Raw genomic sequence first — 17,288 nt, forward strand, 5'->3', positions numbered from 1 at the left:
AGCAGTTACGCAGTCGGGAGGGGGAGCATGTTGGGACTTTAACAAGGGTCTGTGTTCCAGGGAGTACTGCAGATTTCTGCATGAATGCTCTCAGTGTGGTAGGAGACACCCATCAGTCAAGTGTTGGGGGCCCTGGACAACAGGTGGGCAACAGTGGCCACAGCAGAGTGCTAATACATCAGGCCCCTCTCAGCAATCCCAGTCAATCAGAGGGGGAAAGAATGCTCCAGGGGTTGGGGCCAAAAGGCTCGTACTCCGGTTAAGCTGGATCAATTGGCAGATAGTTTGAGGTGGTATGGGGGTGTGAGAGGTCAACAACTTTTGCTGTCTGGTTTTCGTGAAGGTTTTAAATTGGGTTATTCAGGGCCTCGTTTGCGGCGATGGTCCAAGAACTTGAAATCGGCTGATGAGCTCAAATCAGTGGTGCAAGATAAACTGGATAAAGAAGTGCATGAAGGTAGGATGGCTGGTCCTTTTGATGATTGGCCTTTGGAGGATTTGATCATTTCACTTATAGGAGTCGTTCCCAAAAAAGAGCCAGGGCAGTTTCGTTTGATACAACATTTATCATGGCCAGAAGGGGCATCAGTGAATGATTTCATTGATGAAGAGTCAGCTTCAGTGTCCTATTCATCAGTTTATGTGGCAATGTCCTTAGTGGTGACAGCAGGCCCTTTAGCGGAAATGGCGAAATGCGATATAACATCTGCATTTAGACTGCTTCCAGTCCATCCTGATGACTGGTGTCTTCTGGGTATCCATTTTCAAGGAAAATGGTACGTGTGGACAAGGCACTGCCAATGGGTTGTTCGATGTCATGTGCTCTTTTTGAAACCTTTAGCACTTTTTTGCAGTGGTTTTTCACACACCAATCTGGTCATGAGCTAGTGACTCACTACCTAGACGATTTCTTTTTTGTGGGGCCATAGGGATCCTCTCAGTGTCAGGCAGCCTTGGATAAATTTGAAGAACTTATGGACTTTTTGGGAGTACCTCTGGCGCCGGAAAAGACCATGGGTCCTTGCGCGACCATGTCTTTTTTGGGTATTGAGCTTGACTCAAGAGCGATGCAGGCTCGTCTGCCACAGGATAAGAAAGTGAAAATGCTGGATCTTTTGCACTCTATGTTGTCAAAACCTAAAGTTACAGTGAAGGAGGTACAGGTCCTGTTGGGGCATTTGAATTTTGCTTGCAGGGTTGTGAGAGCGGGTAGGACTTTTTGCAGGCGCCTGGGCAGGGCATTGTCGGGTCACCATTTACCTCATCACCGTGTGCGATTGTCTGCTGGAGTGAAAGAGGATTTGAGGATGTGGTCCACCTTTCTGCATTCATTCAATGGAGTCCCTTTGGCCCAGGAACAGGATTGGTTGTGGGAGGTCCAGATTTTTTCTCATGTAGCGGGCCGTGATGGTTTTGGTCTGTATTGGGAAGGAAGGTGGTGTGCGGAGAAGTGGCCGGACCGGTGGAAAGATGGTGGTAGAAGCATTGCATTTTTGGAATTGTTTCCGGTGGTGGTGGCCTTGACTCTGTGGGGGCAGGATTTGGCTCACAAAAAGGTTCTTTTTCGCATTGACAATCGGGCTGTTGTCGATATTATCAACAGACAGTCTGCCAGAGATACTAAGATTCTGAAACTGCTGCGAGTATTTGTGTTGGGGTGTCTAAAGTATGACATCAGCTTTAGGGCCTTACACATTCCTGGTATGGACAATGACATTGCAGATGCTTTGTCTCGTTCACAGTGGGAGAGATTCCATGGGCTTGCCTCGGAGGCGGACAGGACACCGACACGAATGCCAGAGCACCTTTGGGAGGTCGGCAACACAGGGTCTTACAGTTGGTGGTAGGTTTGTTGTCCTCATCTACTCGAGCGGCTTATGACCTGGCCTGGAAGGATTTTTTGGCGTCAGGGGCTTGCCGACGTGAACCTGGTTGGAGGCGTGTTGAAGATGTAATTCAATTCATTCTGTATCTGATGGATAGGGGGTTATCTAGGATTACCATTGCTGGGAAGCTAGCAGGCATTTCCTTTATGGGTAAACTCCTTTGGGGATATTCTCCTTCGGCTGGTGAGTTGGGTAGGAGATTGTTGGAAGGGTGGGCTCGTGAGCGCGGTGTGCAGCAGTCAGTTCGGAACCCTTTGTCCTGGCAGAATTTGGATCGGGTGGTGGAGGCGCTGCCTAGTATTTGTACAGATGAGTTTGAAGTTTGCCTGTTCTCCACGCTTATGGTGTGGATGTTTTTTGGCGCATTCAGGGTTTCGGAGTTGTTGGGTTCTAAGTTTAATAAAGGTATTGGGTGGGAGGATGTTCACTTGTCTGAGAAGGGTGTTCATCTGTGGCTGCATCGCTCGAAAACTGATCAAAGAAGTAAAGGTAAAGGGGTCTGGTTAATAGCATCTTCCCCCCCTTTGACATGCCCCTTACAGTGGGCCAGGAGATGGTGTACTGTTTCTGGGGGGGCTCTTGAAGGTGGCATTTTTCAGCATGCAGATGGCTCTAGGGTCACTGACTATCAATTGTGCATGGTATTGCGTAAAGCGTTGAGGAGCATTAGTTTGGATGAGAAAAAGTATGGCACTCATTCTTTTCGCATTGGGGCAGCAACTGAGGCTCATAACCGGGGTTGGTCTGAGCAAGATATCATGCGCTTAGGGCGTTGGTCCTCCAGGTGCTTTCAGCGCTATGTACGAAATGACACGGTCGGGGCGCTTGCGTCATCCTCGTTGTCTTAAAATCGGATGTATGACGTTACAACGCAGGCTATTACAACGCCTGCCTTTACAACGCGGTTTTTACATAGCAGTCTATTACAACGCATAGCGCTTTGGGGTGCTGGATAGTGAATAGTTTAATTTACTATTCCAACTCCATCCCCGTGGACACTAGGGAAGGTTATTGGATAGTAAATTAACCTATTCCCTATCCTAGAGCGCCCCCCAGAGCAATGCGTTGTAATGGTTTGCGTTGTAAAAGTTGCATTGTAATGGTAGTTCGTTGTAAAAGTTTCGTTGTAAAGGCTGTTTACCCTTAAAATCTGATACTGCTCTTTTCATTTCAGGTTCGGTGGCTGGGCCTCGATCTACGGCTATGACCATTTGGATTGTGGGTCATTCATTCGTGAAGTGGGCACAGATTCAAGCACGAAATAGCTATTTTGGATCAATTCTTGGTTTTAATGAGCGTTTTTTCAATGTGATATGGAGGGGCAGAGGGGGTATGTGTTGGAAGGACTTGATTCCTGCCCTCAATTCCTGGTTGGGTGGAGGCCATTGTCCTGATGTTTTAGTAATCCACCTGGGGGAAAATGATCTGTGCAGGGTGAAGGGAGTTGTTCTCTTACGAGCGATGAAGAAGGATCTTTCTCTATTGAAGCAGCAGTGGGCGGGTTGCCATGTTTTTTGGATGGAGTTGGTCCCTAGGAGATCCTGGAGAGGGGCTCGCAAGCCCAAGGCAATTGATAAGGCGAGGAAAAAGATCAATCTAGAGGTTTCCAGGTTTTGCAGAGAGTTGGGTTTTGGTCGCGTGACGCACTATGACATTCGGCATGATGCAGTTGAGTTCTTTCGAGATGACGGTGTTCACCTTTCTAGATTGGGTATGGATTTATATCTCCTTGAGTTGCGGGAAGTTCTGTCTCGTTGTTTGACGATTCAGGAGTTTTCTGGCTAATTCCTCCTTCTGTTCTTTAGTGTTTTTCTTTGTCTTTTGGGGGGGCAGAAAGGGGGGGTGTAGTTGTCCCCCCCCCCGCTTTCTGGGTGGCGGGGTTTAGTTGTATTTTGTCAGGCTTGGCAAGTTTGTGGTTGGTTTTTACTTGGTTGGCTCATTCGGCAGGGGGAATTGGGCATGATGACTTGCTGGGATGGTTGCAGTGGTTGGGGGACCAAAATGGGTTTGAGGGCAAACGGTGGAGTTTGTTTTATGGTTTGGAGGGTTTGATAAGTTGATATGTTTATGCGGGGTTTTTGCATTGTTGGATTTGTAATGATGTAATGTTCGGGTGGGGGCGGGGTCAATGACGTTTAGGGGTGGGGGTGGGGTGGGGAAATTAAGGAAGTTAATATTTAGTGAGGATTAGTTTTGTAAGGCGTTGACCGAGGTTTTAAAATCTGTTAATGTGCACCTGTTTCAATAAAGCGGCCTTTTTCACACACAGAAGGTTGTCTGTGGTCTGCTTCCCCCCCCTCACCCCTCCCTCCCAAGGAGGGCTTGGGGGGGCAGCCGACCGAAGGGAGGTCCCCCCCCGGGCAGTTTGGGAGGGTCAGGTGGGGGGGATTGTTGCAGTCACGGGCTTTCTTTGGGCTTTCTTTCCCTACCAAATCAAGCCCAAGCATAAATGCTTGCGGCTCCTCCCCCGGCCACCATTTTAGGTTTGGTGACCTTGTGGCCGGGAGGTTGAGGTAGAAAAATGTTTTCCCTCCCTCCCTCCCGTATCTGTATTGGTTAGATTAGAAGTACTTTGTGTAAAAAAAAATTCATTTATTCGGTTTTTTCCATTCTTGAATTTTTCTTCGTTTTCTTTTTCCGTGGCCTTTTTGCTGGAACAGGTGGACATGGGGCTTTGTTTCTGTTATTTGTCGCTTGGAACAGGTGCTGTGCGGGGTTTAGTTGTGTTTTGTCAGGCTTGGCAAGTTTGTGGTTGGCTTTTACTTGGTTGGCCCATTCGGCAGGGGGAATTGGGCATGATGACTTGCTGGGATGGTTGCAGTGGTTGGGGGACCAAAATGGGTTTGAGGGCAAACGGTGGAGTTTTTTTTATGGTTTGGAGGGTTTGATAAGTTGATATGTTTATGCGGGGTTTTTGCATTGTTGGATTTGTAATGATGTAATGTTCGGGTGGGGGCGGGGTCAATGACGTTTAGGGGTGGGGGTGGGGTGGGGAAATTAAGGAAGTTATTATTTAGTGAGGATTAGTTTTGTAAGGCATTGACCGAGGTTTTAAAATCTGTTAATGTGCACCTGTTTCAATAAAGCGGCCTTTTTCACACACAGGAGGTTGTCTGTGGTCTGCTTCCCCCCCTCACCCCTCCCTCCCAAATCACACACAGACTGCTTCACAGTAGCAGGCATTGCCATTCTGCTCGGACTGGAAGCGTCACAATGTGAGTCAAGTCGTACAGTTGGGCTTTTCAAACCTCTCAGCTCACTTTAACTTGTTCATATGTGGTATTCAAAATCAAAAATTCTTTATTGTTTTTGTTACTTAAAACCATAACAATGTGCTTAGTTAATTATACTAGGGTTAAAAGAACATGGTACTCTTTAGGTGATAACTACTTCTCCACACTATTCCGAGTAAAAAATTGCAATACCACTGTTGGAATGTTCTCTGCCTGTTAAACACGTTTGAGTTTTGTTTTTCTTTCTTATGGTAAACCCTTTACGTTTTTATATATTTTTTGCCTTTTTTACCTCAAAAAATAAAGAGCCTTACCTTAAACATCAAAATTTTTGACTCGAGGTGCACAATGCAAGGTGCAATGTATTTCTTTGGGAGCACTGCAAGTGAAACTCCGACCCTCGCTGTGCGACTAATGCTAATACAGGTTAAATGTTAAAATATGCAGAACGTGAAATTATTATGTAGTGACTATACATTAGCATGACCTAAAGCTCAAAACTTCAAAACACAGTCCACTGCCATCTTGTTGATATTTTTACCTCATGGGTGTTTTCGTGAGCTATGCCTAGTGTGAAGAAGTAAGGTTGCATATGATGACGTCTAATCACAGAATCAACATATTCTTTGCTGTCAAATGTGCAGCCACTGCTATATTACAAGGTGTATGTCGGAGTAATCTATGAAAACAGTCTTAGTAAATGTTACAGATATTAACGGGCTTCCTCTCTAAAGAGTGTGTTTGTTGTGTTCACGTTCAGTTTAATGACTTATTTGAAAAGGCTTTGTTGCAAAACGAGTGACAGTTTGAATATGTGTGTACATTTATGCGTGGTAGTAGAAGGGAAGTTTCCATTTTAATCTGGGCTTCGGGCTCGAATTGAGACATCACTGGTTGTGGATGTTGGTACACTCAGTCACTCTTTGGAATTTATATCTGAAATGGAAACACTGTTTTGCTCAGAGGAATCCGACAGATAACCCATGCTGATAGGGAAGTAACCCCTATAAGATTGGTCAATGCCCCCCTGTGTACCCTTGGAGTTCAAACCCAAAACAGAGGGGTCTGACATAAATACAGCCTCTCCATGTAATTTCTTAGAAAGAGCTTAACTGAGCTGGATTACATGAGCGTTGGATACCATTCTATTATCTTTCTGCTCATATGTGAACTGAAAATGGTGTCCGGGGAAATGAGTATGCATATTTGGATGTTTTATTGGATTTGTGAAGGTCAAGTGTGGCGTCTAGAGGAGAGGTACACATATGCCTGTTATGTGTTTTCATGTTATTTTTAGTTTTCATTATGTGATGTAGCAATGCTTGGTTGGAGTAAGTCCGTTATGAGCACCCATTATTTAACAAGAGGACAGACAGCTGCATTACTGGACAGGTGTCCCTGCACGTTCATCATACTATCCTGCTAATATTAAGAAAGAAATGCACCAGACATGTAAAAAATATCACTGCAGTGTGGGATTAGTAAGTGGTGATGGTGGTAGGGAAGGGACTTCAGCAGTAGAGATGGTTGGCCTAATATTTTGTGGGAGATACAGTGGTGAGGTGGACAACAGTAGCAAAATTGGCCGATAGGTTGGCCTGACGGCCGGAATTAGTGCTTCACAAGACGGGGTGTTTCATAGCAATGGGCTTTAACTAAACAGTGAGTGCAGGTGGTCCCATGGATAATATGGAGCATAGCTAAATACTTATAAGGTCCCAAAGGCAAGACCGTTGCATTACAAATGCTTGTTTAAAGTGAAATTAGGCACCAGAATCTGTAAGACAAAGTAGAGATGTTTCTTCATTTTGAACCTGTCAAATGTCATGTAGAGGTCACCAGGCCCGGACTGGCCGTTGTGGGCACCGGGCAATCCCCCGGTCGGCCGCAAGGGTGGGGGACGGTTTTGGGCCCTGGGGGCCGTTTTTGTTGCAGAGCTAAATCGGCCCTGTAAACAAAATCAGATGAAAAGCGGCCCTGGCAAAGCGCTCGCCCCCCCCCCCCCCCCCGGGTGGCGGGGGGGCCGGCTGAGCACTTTGCCAGGGCCGGTTTTGGTTCCCAGTCCGGCCCTGGAGGTCACCAGATTTCCTAGAGCAAGTTTGGCCCCATTGTAAATATATGAATGCTCATTTACTTATTTCCTTATAGAATTTGAAATCAGAAATCCAGAAGGAGATGCTGGGAACATCATCATCTAAGGCTACACCCTTTGACTTGTTCCGCACTCCAGCCATGCGCAGGATCACTTGCTGCCTCACGCTTGTCTGGTGAGAAATCTGTATGTTAGATCTTGGGACAAGGTCAGATACTTTTAACTTCAGATTATTTTCTAAGTATGACATGCTTGTGAATGTTTACAATAATACAAGGCGGTAAGCTTCCGCTTCTTACTTGCACATCAAATTTCAGCAACTATTAAATGAACAATAACAAACTGCATCGCCAATAAAACAAAGAGTTGTGGAAATTAAAACAATAAGGCCTCTATTTCAATCAATGACTGCCCTTTCCAAAATGTAACCACATATTCTCTTTTTCACTCCTCGTCTTTTCTACCTGCTCTGACTAAAGGTACTAGATCTCTTTAAATGAATAGCTCTATCTAAATGTATCTAACCAGATGTACATTGTTACAACACATGTTTTTACTACGCATGCCTTTACAACGCAGGATTTACAACACAAGTCGTTACAACGACTTGCGTTGGGGGGGTGCTGGATAGTGTATAGTTTAATTTACTATTCCAACTCCAGTCCCCGTGGATAGTAGGGAAGGTGTTGGATAGTAAATTAAACTATTACCTATCCTTGAGCGCCCCCCAGCGCAATTCGTTGTAATGACTTGCGTTGAAAAACCTGCGTTGTAAAGGCACTGCGTGGTAAAAGTTGCGTCGTAAAGGATGTTTCCCATCTAACCACATAAAAGGATTGGGGGAAGGTCAAGGACAATACTGCCTATACAATAAGACGCAAACACAAAACAAATCCTTGATAGGATGTACGTTGTTACAACGCATGCTTTTACTATGCATGCCTTTACAACACATGATTTACAACGCAAGTCGTCACAACGACTTGCGTTGGGGGGTGCTGGATAGTGAATAGTTTAATTTACTATTCCAACTCCAGTCCCTGTGGATAGTAGGGAAGGTGTTGGATAGTAAATTAAACGATTACCTATCCTAGAGCGCCCCCAGTGCAATTCGTTGTAATGACTTGCGTTGAAAAACCTGCGTTGTAAAGGCACTGCGTGGTAAAAGTTTCGTTGTAAAGGATGTTTCCCATCTAACCACATAAAAGGGGTGGGGGAAGGTCAAGGACAATACTGCCTATACAATAAGACGCAAACACAAAACAAATCCTTGATAGGATGTACGTTGTTACAACGCATGCTTTTACTACGCATGCCTTTACAACGCAGGATTTACAACGCAAGTCTTTACAACGACTTGCGTTGGGGGGTGCTGGATAGTGAATAGTTTAATTTACTATTCCAACTCCAGTCCCCGTGGATAGTAGGGAAGGTGTTGGATAGTAAATTAAACTATTACCTATCCTAGAGCGCCCCCCAGTGCAATTCGTTGTAATGACTTGCATTGAAAAACCTGCGTTGTAAAGGCACTGCGTGGTAAAAGTTGCGTCGTAAAGGATGTTTCCCATCTAACCACATAAAAGGGGTGGGGGAAGGTCAAGGACAATACTGCCTATACAATAAGACGCAAACACAAAACAAATCCTTGATATAAGCCCAGATATCTCTAACTTTCTCCACTGTTCAGAGTTTTCAGACCTGTCATTAGACAAATTGGATTTAGCACCCATCAAAAATTATAGTATGCATAATTTGCACAACTTCAAATGTCCAAAGGAAGAAGCACACAAGCAGGTCCCAGATCCACTTGTGATAGAAAATGTTCTTTATTAATATACTTCACAAACGTCTTTAAAATTCAAAATGATCACAGTTGATTCTTTTCTTATTTTTTATCCAACGCTTTTCGTCTCCGTCAAGACTTCTTCTTTGGTGGAAGTATTTTTCAATAAAGTTTTGCTTCTTTTAGCCTTTCAGCAGATTTATATGGCAACTTTTCTCTCGGAGAGATGAAGTGATTTGCCCAGGTTCACAGGATTTTGCACTGCCAAGACTCGAACTGGGATCCCTAGTTCTCCAATCAGCTGCTCTGGCTGCTGCATCACATTCTCTCCGCTCCTGTGTTGCTTGTCAGGGAACTCTTTTCTTTGCTGGGGCAATGATTGTTAAAAACAGCTTTTTATTCATCACATAGGCGAAAGCGATGCATTACAAATGCTTGTATTGTCTTACCTGGCTAAACGCCTTCATGGCTCAATGGATTTAGGGAACCCTTGCCCTGCCTATGTATTGTTTTACTCTAAAGAGACAGCAGCACAATACAAAACGTTCATCGTGTGTGTGTGGGGGTGGGTGTGTGTGTGTGCGTGGGTGTGTTTACGTGCGTGCGTGGGTGGGTGTGTGTGCGTGGGTGTGTGTGTGTGTAACACATCATCCCAACGAAGGAAAGAGTTCCGTGACAAGCATCACAGGACTGGAGAGGATGTAGTGCAGCAGCCAGAGCAGGTGACTGAAGAGCTGTGGAACCCAGTTCAAGTGTTGATGGTGCAACTTCCTTTGATCCTGGGCAAATCACTTAATCTCTCTGAGTGAAAAGTTACTTTATAAATCTGCTGAAAGGCAAAAAGAAGCCAAACTTTATGAAAAACTAGTTCCACCAACACGATGTTAACAGTATTTTGGCAACAGGAAACCAATAAGAGAAACAGATGAGCATTTTCAGAAAAAATTATTGCAGACAGGCCTAAAAACATGTAAATGTGTTTGCTTTCCTGTCAGACATTGTAAGCAGTGTCCTATTATCGAAGGTTTTGTGGGTGCTTTATTTTATGCGGTGCTTCTGACCAGTGCTTTAAATGGGTAGGTACGGTCCTGTACTGAGAACGTGCGATTCTTTGATTTTAACTGGAGAACACCTGCACTTCTCAACACAGCAAAGTCAATAAAATTTGCCTATGCGAGACCAATTTGCATTATTAATGTTTTTAAAGATGTTGCACATGACTTAAAGTAAATCTAAGCCAGCAAAGCGCAATGGCGAGGTCAATGCTGGCCATGCCATAGCGTTTTGCTTTTATTTTATTGTTTACATTCCTGCCCTACACTCGTAAATAGTGTATGTTTCTGCAGTCTCTATATTTGATCTCCGCCCACCCCCGTCCTGCTCCCAGGTGCACAGCGCTTGTGCTGCCCTTATTTTTACTGATTCCACCACAGAAGCCCCTCTGGTTTGACACGCTCTAGTGGTTGGAATCTGGCATTCCTCACTGTACACAAGTTAGGCCTTGCTTCAGACGCCTGCACCCAGGCTTCATATATTGAAATACTTACCGCCCGATAACTAAAGGTTGTGCAAGAGGAGGTCATATGTATGATTTCACTGAACTACTGGCCAGAGGTACTCTTTATTTTTCTTTCAACCCTGCATTCATAGAAAGTGCATGTTGTCTTTTTTGCTGACCGCCGCCAATGTGTTCAACACACCCCGCACTACTCCCACCCCTTTCTGCTCTCCTGTGTTTTCAACAACCCTGACCCCCACCTCCTCACTCGTCATTCAAGCTTTCTCTAATTTATATTGCCTAACTGCTCACCAAGCTTAACCTTAAAAAAAAAGCATTAATGAACACATAGGCAAACCCTAATGCATGTGCCACTGCTTGTTCACTTTTGCAAGGCCTACCTCTCCCATAGGATAACATTGGGTTACCTTATCACATTTTATAAGTGACAACTTTTGATTGGGATTAAATGGGAAAGTCATGTTTGTTGTCTGAGAAATTATCATTTAAAACAATCGCAGATGGTAATTTCAGATTTTAAGTCACAATTCTGAAGATGCCACTTTTAAAAAGCTGGTATTTTCTTGTCCTAACCATTTGGTTCCTGAAGCCTGTGCCAAGGTCATATAACTAGATGTTGGGGGAAGTTGGCCTTTGTGTATTCCTCAGCATCACAATGGAGGATGTGGGTGTTGGCATGATGGGCCATCTTTTACAGGATGGGGTGCAGAGCTGTCACCTATAAATAAATACCAGCATTTGTAAAGCATACAGCTACCACCAGAGAGGTGTCCCGGTTCTGGGGGCCCTCGGGAAGATTAAGCAAGTTATTGCCCAGAGTAACATGGTGCTGGGCTAACCTATCGCCGACACCGGGAATCAAACCGCGTACCCTGTGGTCTGGATTCAGGCACCCTGGCCATTGCGCCACACCTCATCCACCTATCACACTTGAATATCAAAGGAACTGGCTCAGCTCACACACATACACTTCACACTAGCCTATTGTGCTTCCAGACAGACCGGGACAAGGGCAGCTGGGAGGCAGAAAATTCCAGACACCTCTGGAGGGCGGAAAGTCAAAACCTTCTCTCACTTCAAAATGGGCACAGGGGTGAAAAGGGAACCCTCAGACCCACACTTCAGAACCTTTCTGAACCTGTGGATGCTACTGAGGAACGACGTCCTTCTACTCTACTACATGAGGCCTGCCCTGCTTGCTGAGAACAAAAATTGAACCTTCATCCCAATCTGAAATGACTCCAAGGGTCAGTTGACTGACCTCCAATTCTGAGCTACAGGGACATAACAAGCATCCGAGGAGTCTCTGAAGCTGCCCAGCTGACCTGCTGCAGCTGGACCTGCAAATGGCCCTGCCTGAGCCCTGCTGGCCTCTGCTGGAGTTGAGTTCCCCCAAGAGGTGCCTTCCAGGTCTTGAACCCTTGGTATGGCATTTGTTGAGCTCTTCCTCAAAGAAAAGAAGAAACCTTGAAGTTTTAAGCTCTTTGTGCCCGATTAATAAGGCTTGTTTACACCAAGACCTTGCAACCTGCACCAACCAGCACCATAAAGCTCTGGTGAACACGGCTGTTCATGCTACAGCAACCACCAGTGAATACCGGCAACACAATATCTCCACTTCGCTCCACAGCCCGACGTGACTAGCAACGTAAATCTCCAGCAACGACCGTCCGCAATGCCTGACAGGATCTTCGCACTTTAGTGATGACCAGCAATGACACCTGGCCTCCTCTTTGTGCCACTGCAATGGCCATCTGTGGTGCTCTCCCTGCTCCTCGTGGCTTCGTCCACCATGAGCAGAATTCTTTCTGTGGGACTTTAGAAAGTAACTGTTTCAGCTGTACTAACGTGATCCCTATATTCGACCTGTGCTCCATTTTGGTCAGCCTGAACTTGTGACTTTCACTCAGTCTCGCATGACCAGATAACGGCTGGTGGCGCTTTGTTCTTTTTAGGCGCTATACTTAGTTGACATTTTAAAAATCGCATAGCTTCGAATCTACTAATTGGATTTTTGCCGTTTTGATGTCAAATCATGTATTCAATTTGGATCACTGAAACAATATCGATAGCAAAAATATAGACCTACAAAAATATCGAATAAAAAAAATATAGAATGCCAAAATATCGACTTCCTATCTCCAAACAGGTAAGTACAAAAATATCGAATCAAAAATATCGTTGTAAAAAAATATAGATAGTCAAAATATCAAATTTTTTAAATAGTTAAAAGTAATTTAAAATTAATGAAATAATAAATATAACTAACTTAAACATACTTAAAATACTTAAATAACATTAAAATTAATAAATAATGAATATAAATTTAAAAAAAATTTAAATACATATACATATATATATATATATATATGCCAAACGAGCTCCCAATTCCACCGTAGAAACGGTTTCCAATCAGGACACGGACCACACGGCAAGTTCCAAATTAAAGTGCTTTATTCACCCTTCAGACAGACATGACGCGTTTCGTCCGGTCACCCCAGACTTGATCACATGGCATGCCGTGACCACCACAGTGCATAAATACTGTTATCCATTAGCTATGGCTCCTCCCCTACTTACAATGGATCTAGAAAACAGACTTTCCGAGAATGTATTTTTAGTGCAATACGTGTATGTGTAAAAGAGTCTCTACTAACAATTCATATGTAAAATTGAGATCTAAAACATTGACCCAATTGGTATTGAACACGGGCTAAAAATATAACGGGCAAGTGCCCATAATAGCAATAATAAGAGAATATACATCTTTTATCAACCCTAAGTTCAATATAATCTTGGGCTAGTGCCCACAAATACACATAATATATTATCATCCTGAAAAGTCCTATTATACACCTAGTCCAATTCTGGAAAACTAACCATGAGGAGCCATTTGAAAAGAAACAGTTAATTATTCAATAAATGTCTTACATAAAAACTAATTTAGTGCAATTAAAAAACTTTTGTTTCTCAAATCAGCGTTAACAGATAATTGGCAAATTTCATCAACTTTTTTCATCATATTAAATGACAGTATACATTACTGTATATATACATCCGTATAGATATTCCTGTATCTGACATTGTTAGCATATTAGAATGAAAGTGACTAATGCAAAACCAAAAGGATAAAGAAAAAAGAAGAAAAAAAACATCTCATAAATACCACTAAGCATCGTAGTTTGCTACATTCACCATTCATTAAGTCTAGGTGTACCTTAGTTCCTAGATGTACATACATGATAGCATTTTAAATTTAAAGTGACCAGTGCAAAAATAAAGAAGTAGTACTAATTCAACCATCAAAAAATGCCAGTAGGCAAAGTTCACAAAACATATTGCCCATATATGTGCGAATAGCAAAGCGTAAACATTCCACCCGAAAGACACCAAATAAAACCAGTAAAATCAAACTAGTTAGTAAAACCAGTTAAAATCCAGTATGAATAAGGTCAAAAGTTCACTAAAATACCAACTACACATATAAAAGGTCTAAAACAGAGATAAAAACACCTCACATAGTAGAGTCATAGGATATCAACAGATATGAATATGATTTAATGAATTGCAAGATAATTATCCTAAAATGTTCCGCTATAAAACATTTATAAGAAATTATACAAATCCTCCCCTGTATTTAATCCATTCGGTATTTTTGTGTCAAATTGCATAATATAACGACTTTCCAGCTGTCTTAATTTTTTGTCCCTGTTTCCTCCTCTCAGTTCCTTTGGCACCACATCTAATAAAAAATAAGTTAAATCTTTAAGATTGTTGTTATGTACAAGTTTAAAATGGCGGGCCACAGGGTAGCTGGCGTCTGAATTGACAATGGCATGCAAGTGTTGTAAAATGTGTGTAGATACAGGTAACTTTGTACTACCTATATACTTAAGTTTGCAAGTGCACTCCAGGACATAAACTGCAAATTCAGTTTTGCAGGAGAATAGACCTCTCAATTGGTATAACTCAGTAGAGAATGCATCTTGGATCTCCCTTATATTGATACCGAATTTACAAGCTCTGCACGAGCTGCATTTGTAAAAACCTTTCCTGTTAGTTAACCAATCACTCTTAATTTTAGCTTTTGTTGTCATTTCCGGCATATTCCTGTCTAAAACATCCCGCATAGATGGCGCTCTTCTATAGGTGATACTTGGGGAGTCTTCAATTTCAGGTGCCAAAGTTATATCAGATTTAAGGATAGGCCAACTTTTGGCTATTATTTGTCGTACTTTTTTATGTTGGCAATTATAAGCAGTTATTAATCTGATAGGTGCTCTTTCATTTGTGGATACAGTGTTACATTCTAACAGGGTCTCATCAGGCATTACTGTAGGGGTATCCAGTTTTAATAAAGATTTTTTGAGATCCTCTATTTTATACCCTCTGGCTAAAAATCTCTGCACTGCTTCCTCTAAGCAATTGCCTTATTAGAGAAATGTTCCTCCAGGATGGGCTTCAAGACATGCTCCTCCCAGCAGCCTACATGTAAACATGCAAAGCTGGGGGAGAAGCATGCCCCCATCGCCACACCCCGGAGTTGTTGGTACACTATTGCATTAAACAAGAAGTAATTATTTTTCAGACAAATATCAATCATTTGCAGTATCATTTTGTTGTGTTCATGGAATTTAATCTCACGTTTAGACAGATAAAATCTTACTCCTGCTAAACCCTATTTGTGCTCAATGCTAGTATATAGGGCACATATATCCATAACAATAAAACAGTAATGCTCACACCATACTATTTTACTGAGTTTCTCCAAAAAATGACCCGTGTCCTTAATGTATGAATCAAGAGCTTCCACATAGTTTCTAATAAAAAAGTCAACATATTTTGAAATGGGTTCCATCAGTCCTCCCTGCGCCAATATAATAGGGCGCCCTGGTACTGGGTTTACCTGTTTATGTACCTTTGGTAGGAAATATAGAATAGGAGTAATAGGATGCTCTGTTTTTAAAAATTATACTCCTCTTTGTTGATGAGACCCCTGCGTTTCCATTGAGGTAGTTCCTTAAACACCAGTTCTTTCACAGTTGTAAGCTCCTTGAATGTCACTTTTTTGTAGCAACATACATCATTCAAATGTTTGTTGGCTTCTTCAATGTAGATTGATCTTGGGCATAGGACAATGTTCCCACCTTTATCTGCATTTTTTACGATAATACTGTCAGTATCCTTAATTTTCTTCATCAGTTTAGTGTACTGTTGTTCTTTAAAACTTCTCCTAGGTTTTTAGTTGATCGTGTCCCTGTTTAATTGCTTAAGGTCATCAATAACAACCTCACTAAATATATCAATAGCATCGTGCGGCATGATCGGCATGAATGTTGAAACTGGTTTGAATGGACTTTCAGCGGCGCTTGCACATGTAATGCCCATATCTCTCAATTCCTGTTGAGTATTCTCATATTCCTTTTCCTGTGTCCTATCAGCCAATGCTTGTATAGTTCTTAGTCCTGCAATATCAGAGACTTGGAATTGCATGCTAGGTGTATTTGAAATCGCAATATCAGTTGCCTTTTCATTGGCTTTTTTTAATTTGTGAAACTTTACCAACTTTAATTTTCGAATAAATTTAAAGATGCCAATTCTAGATTGTGTGTACTGGAAGCCGGTTTTAGGACAAAATGAGAGGCCCCAGGATAATAATTGTAGTTCCGCAGCATCAAGATCAAGGTCTCTCAAATTGATCACTGTATTATTTTTACTTTCATCATGCTCTGTTACTTGGGTAACTGTGTTTTCCCTTTCCCTCCTCTGCCTCTCCAATTGCCTCTTGCGTTTCCGTCTCTGGTTTCGGCGCTTATTGCGTTTGGATTGTGTGGTTTCTGCTGTGACCCCCTCGACCTTAGGGAGTATCTGCGATCTTCCACCATAAACCCCAACTCCTCTGATGGGGTAAAGCTTGCTTGACTCAAGGTGATCCCCATATCATCTATTGATTCCACACTACTACTACTAAGTGTGGTAGTGGTGGAGTTGGTTTCATCACCAGATGGAATCTCTATGTTAGCATTTCCCGTGGCTGCAACTGCTGTTTTAGGTTATAAACATAGTATTAATAAAATATATACAATATATTTACCATAGGATAGCGAGAGGGTTAAATTTACTATTACCACTCCAGTGAGTGCAGCAGTAGAAAAAACATTGAATAGCGTAGCAGTAAAAATTACTATTCCCACTCCAGTGAGTGCAACAGTAGGGAAAGCGTTGGATAGCGGGAGGGTAAAAATTACTATTCCCACTCCAGAGAGTGCAACAGTAGGGAAAGCGTTGGATAGCGTAGGGGTAAAAATTACTATTCCTACTCCAGTGAGTGCAACAGTAAGGAAAGTGTTGGATAGCGTAGGGATAAAAATTACTATTCCCACTCCAGAGAGTGCAACAGTAGGGAAAGCGTTGGATAGCGTAGGGGTAAAAATTACTATTCCCACTCCAATGAGTGCAACAGTAGGGAAAGCGTTGGATAGCGTAGGGGTAAAAATTACTATTCCCACTCCAGTGAGTGCAACAGTAGGGAAAGCGTTGGATAGCAAGAGGGTAAAAATTACTATTCCCACTCCGAGAATGCAACAGTAGGGTAAGCGTTGGATAGCGTAGGGGTAAAAATTACTATTCCCACTCCAGAGAGTGCAACAGTAGGGAAAATGTTGGATAGCGTAGAGTAAAAATTACTATTCCCACTCCAGTGAGTGCAACAGTAGGGTAAGTGTTGGATAGCATAGAGGTAAAAATTACTATTCCCACTCCAGCGAGTGCAACA

At 42.8% G+C, this 17,288-nt stretch overlaps 1 protein-coding gene across 1 annotated transcript in view; it reads left to right on the top strand.

Annotated features, from left to right (window-relative positions):
- The window catches only part of LOC144783272 (solute carrier family 22 member 6-A-like), a 758,531-nt gene that overhangs the window by 292,573 nt on the left and 448,670 nt on the right, over positions 1–17,288 (top strand). Inside the window, exon 7 of the mRNA XM_078662336.1 lies at positions 7,268–7,386. Within this exon, the coding sequence (XP_078518462.1) occupies positions 7,268–7,386 (119 nt within the window). The remainder of the gene's footprint in view (positions 1–7,267; positions 7,387–17,288) is intronic.

The sequence above is a fragment of the Lissotriton helveticus genome, chromosome 9 (genome assembly GCF_964261635.1).
Source record: "Lissotriton helveticus chromosome 9, aLisHel1.1, whole genome shotgun sequence".
Lineage (NCBI taxonomy): Eukaryota > Metazoa > Chordata > Amphibia > Caudata > Salamandridae > Lissotriton > Lissotriton helveticus.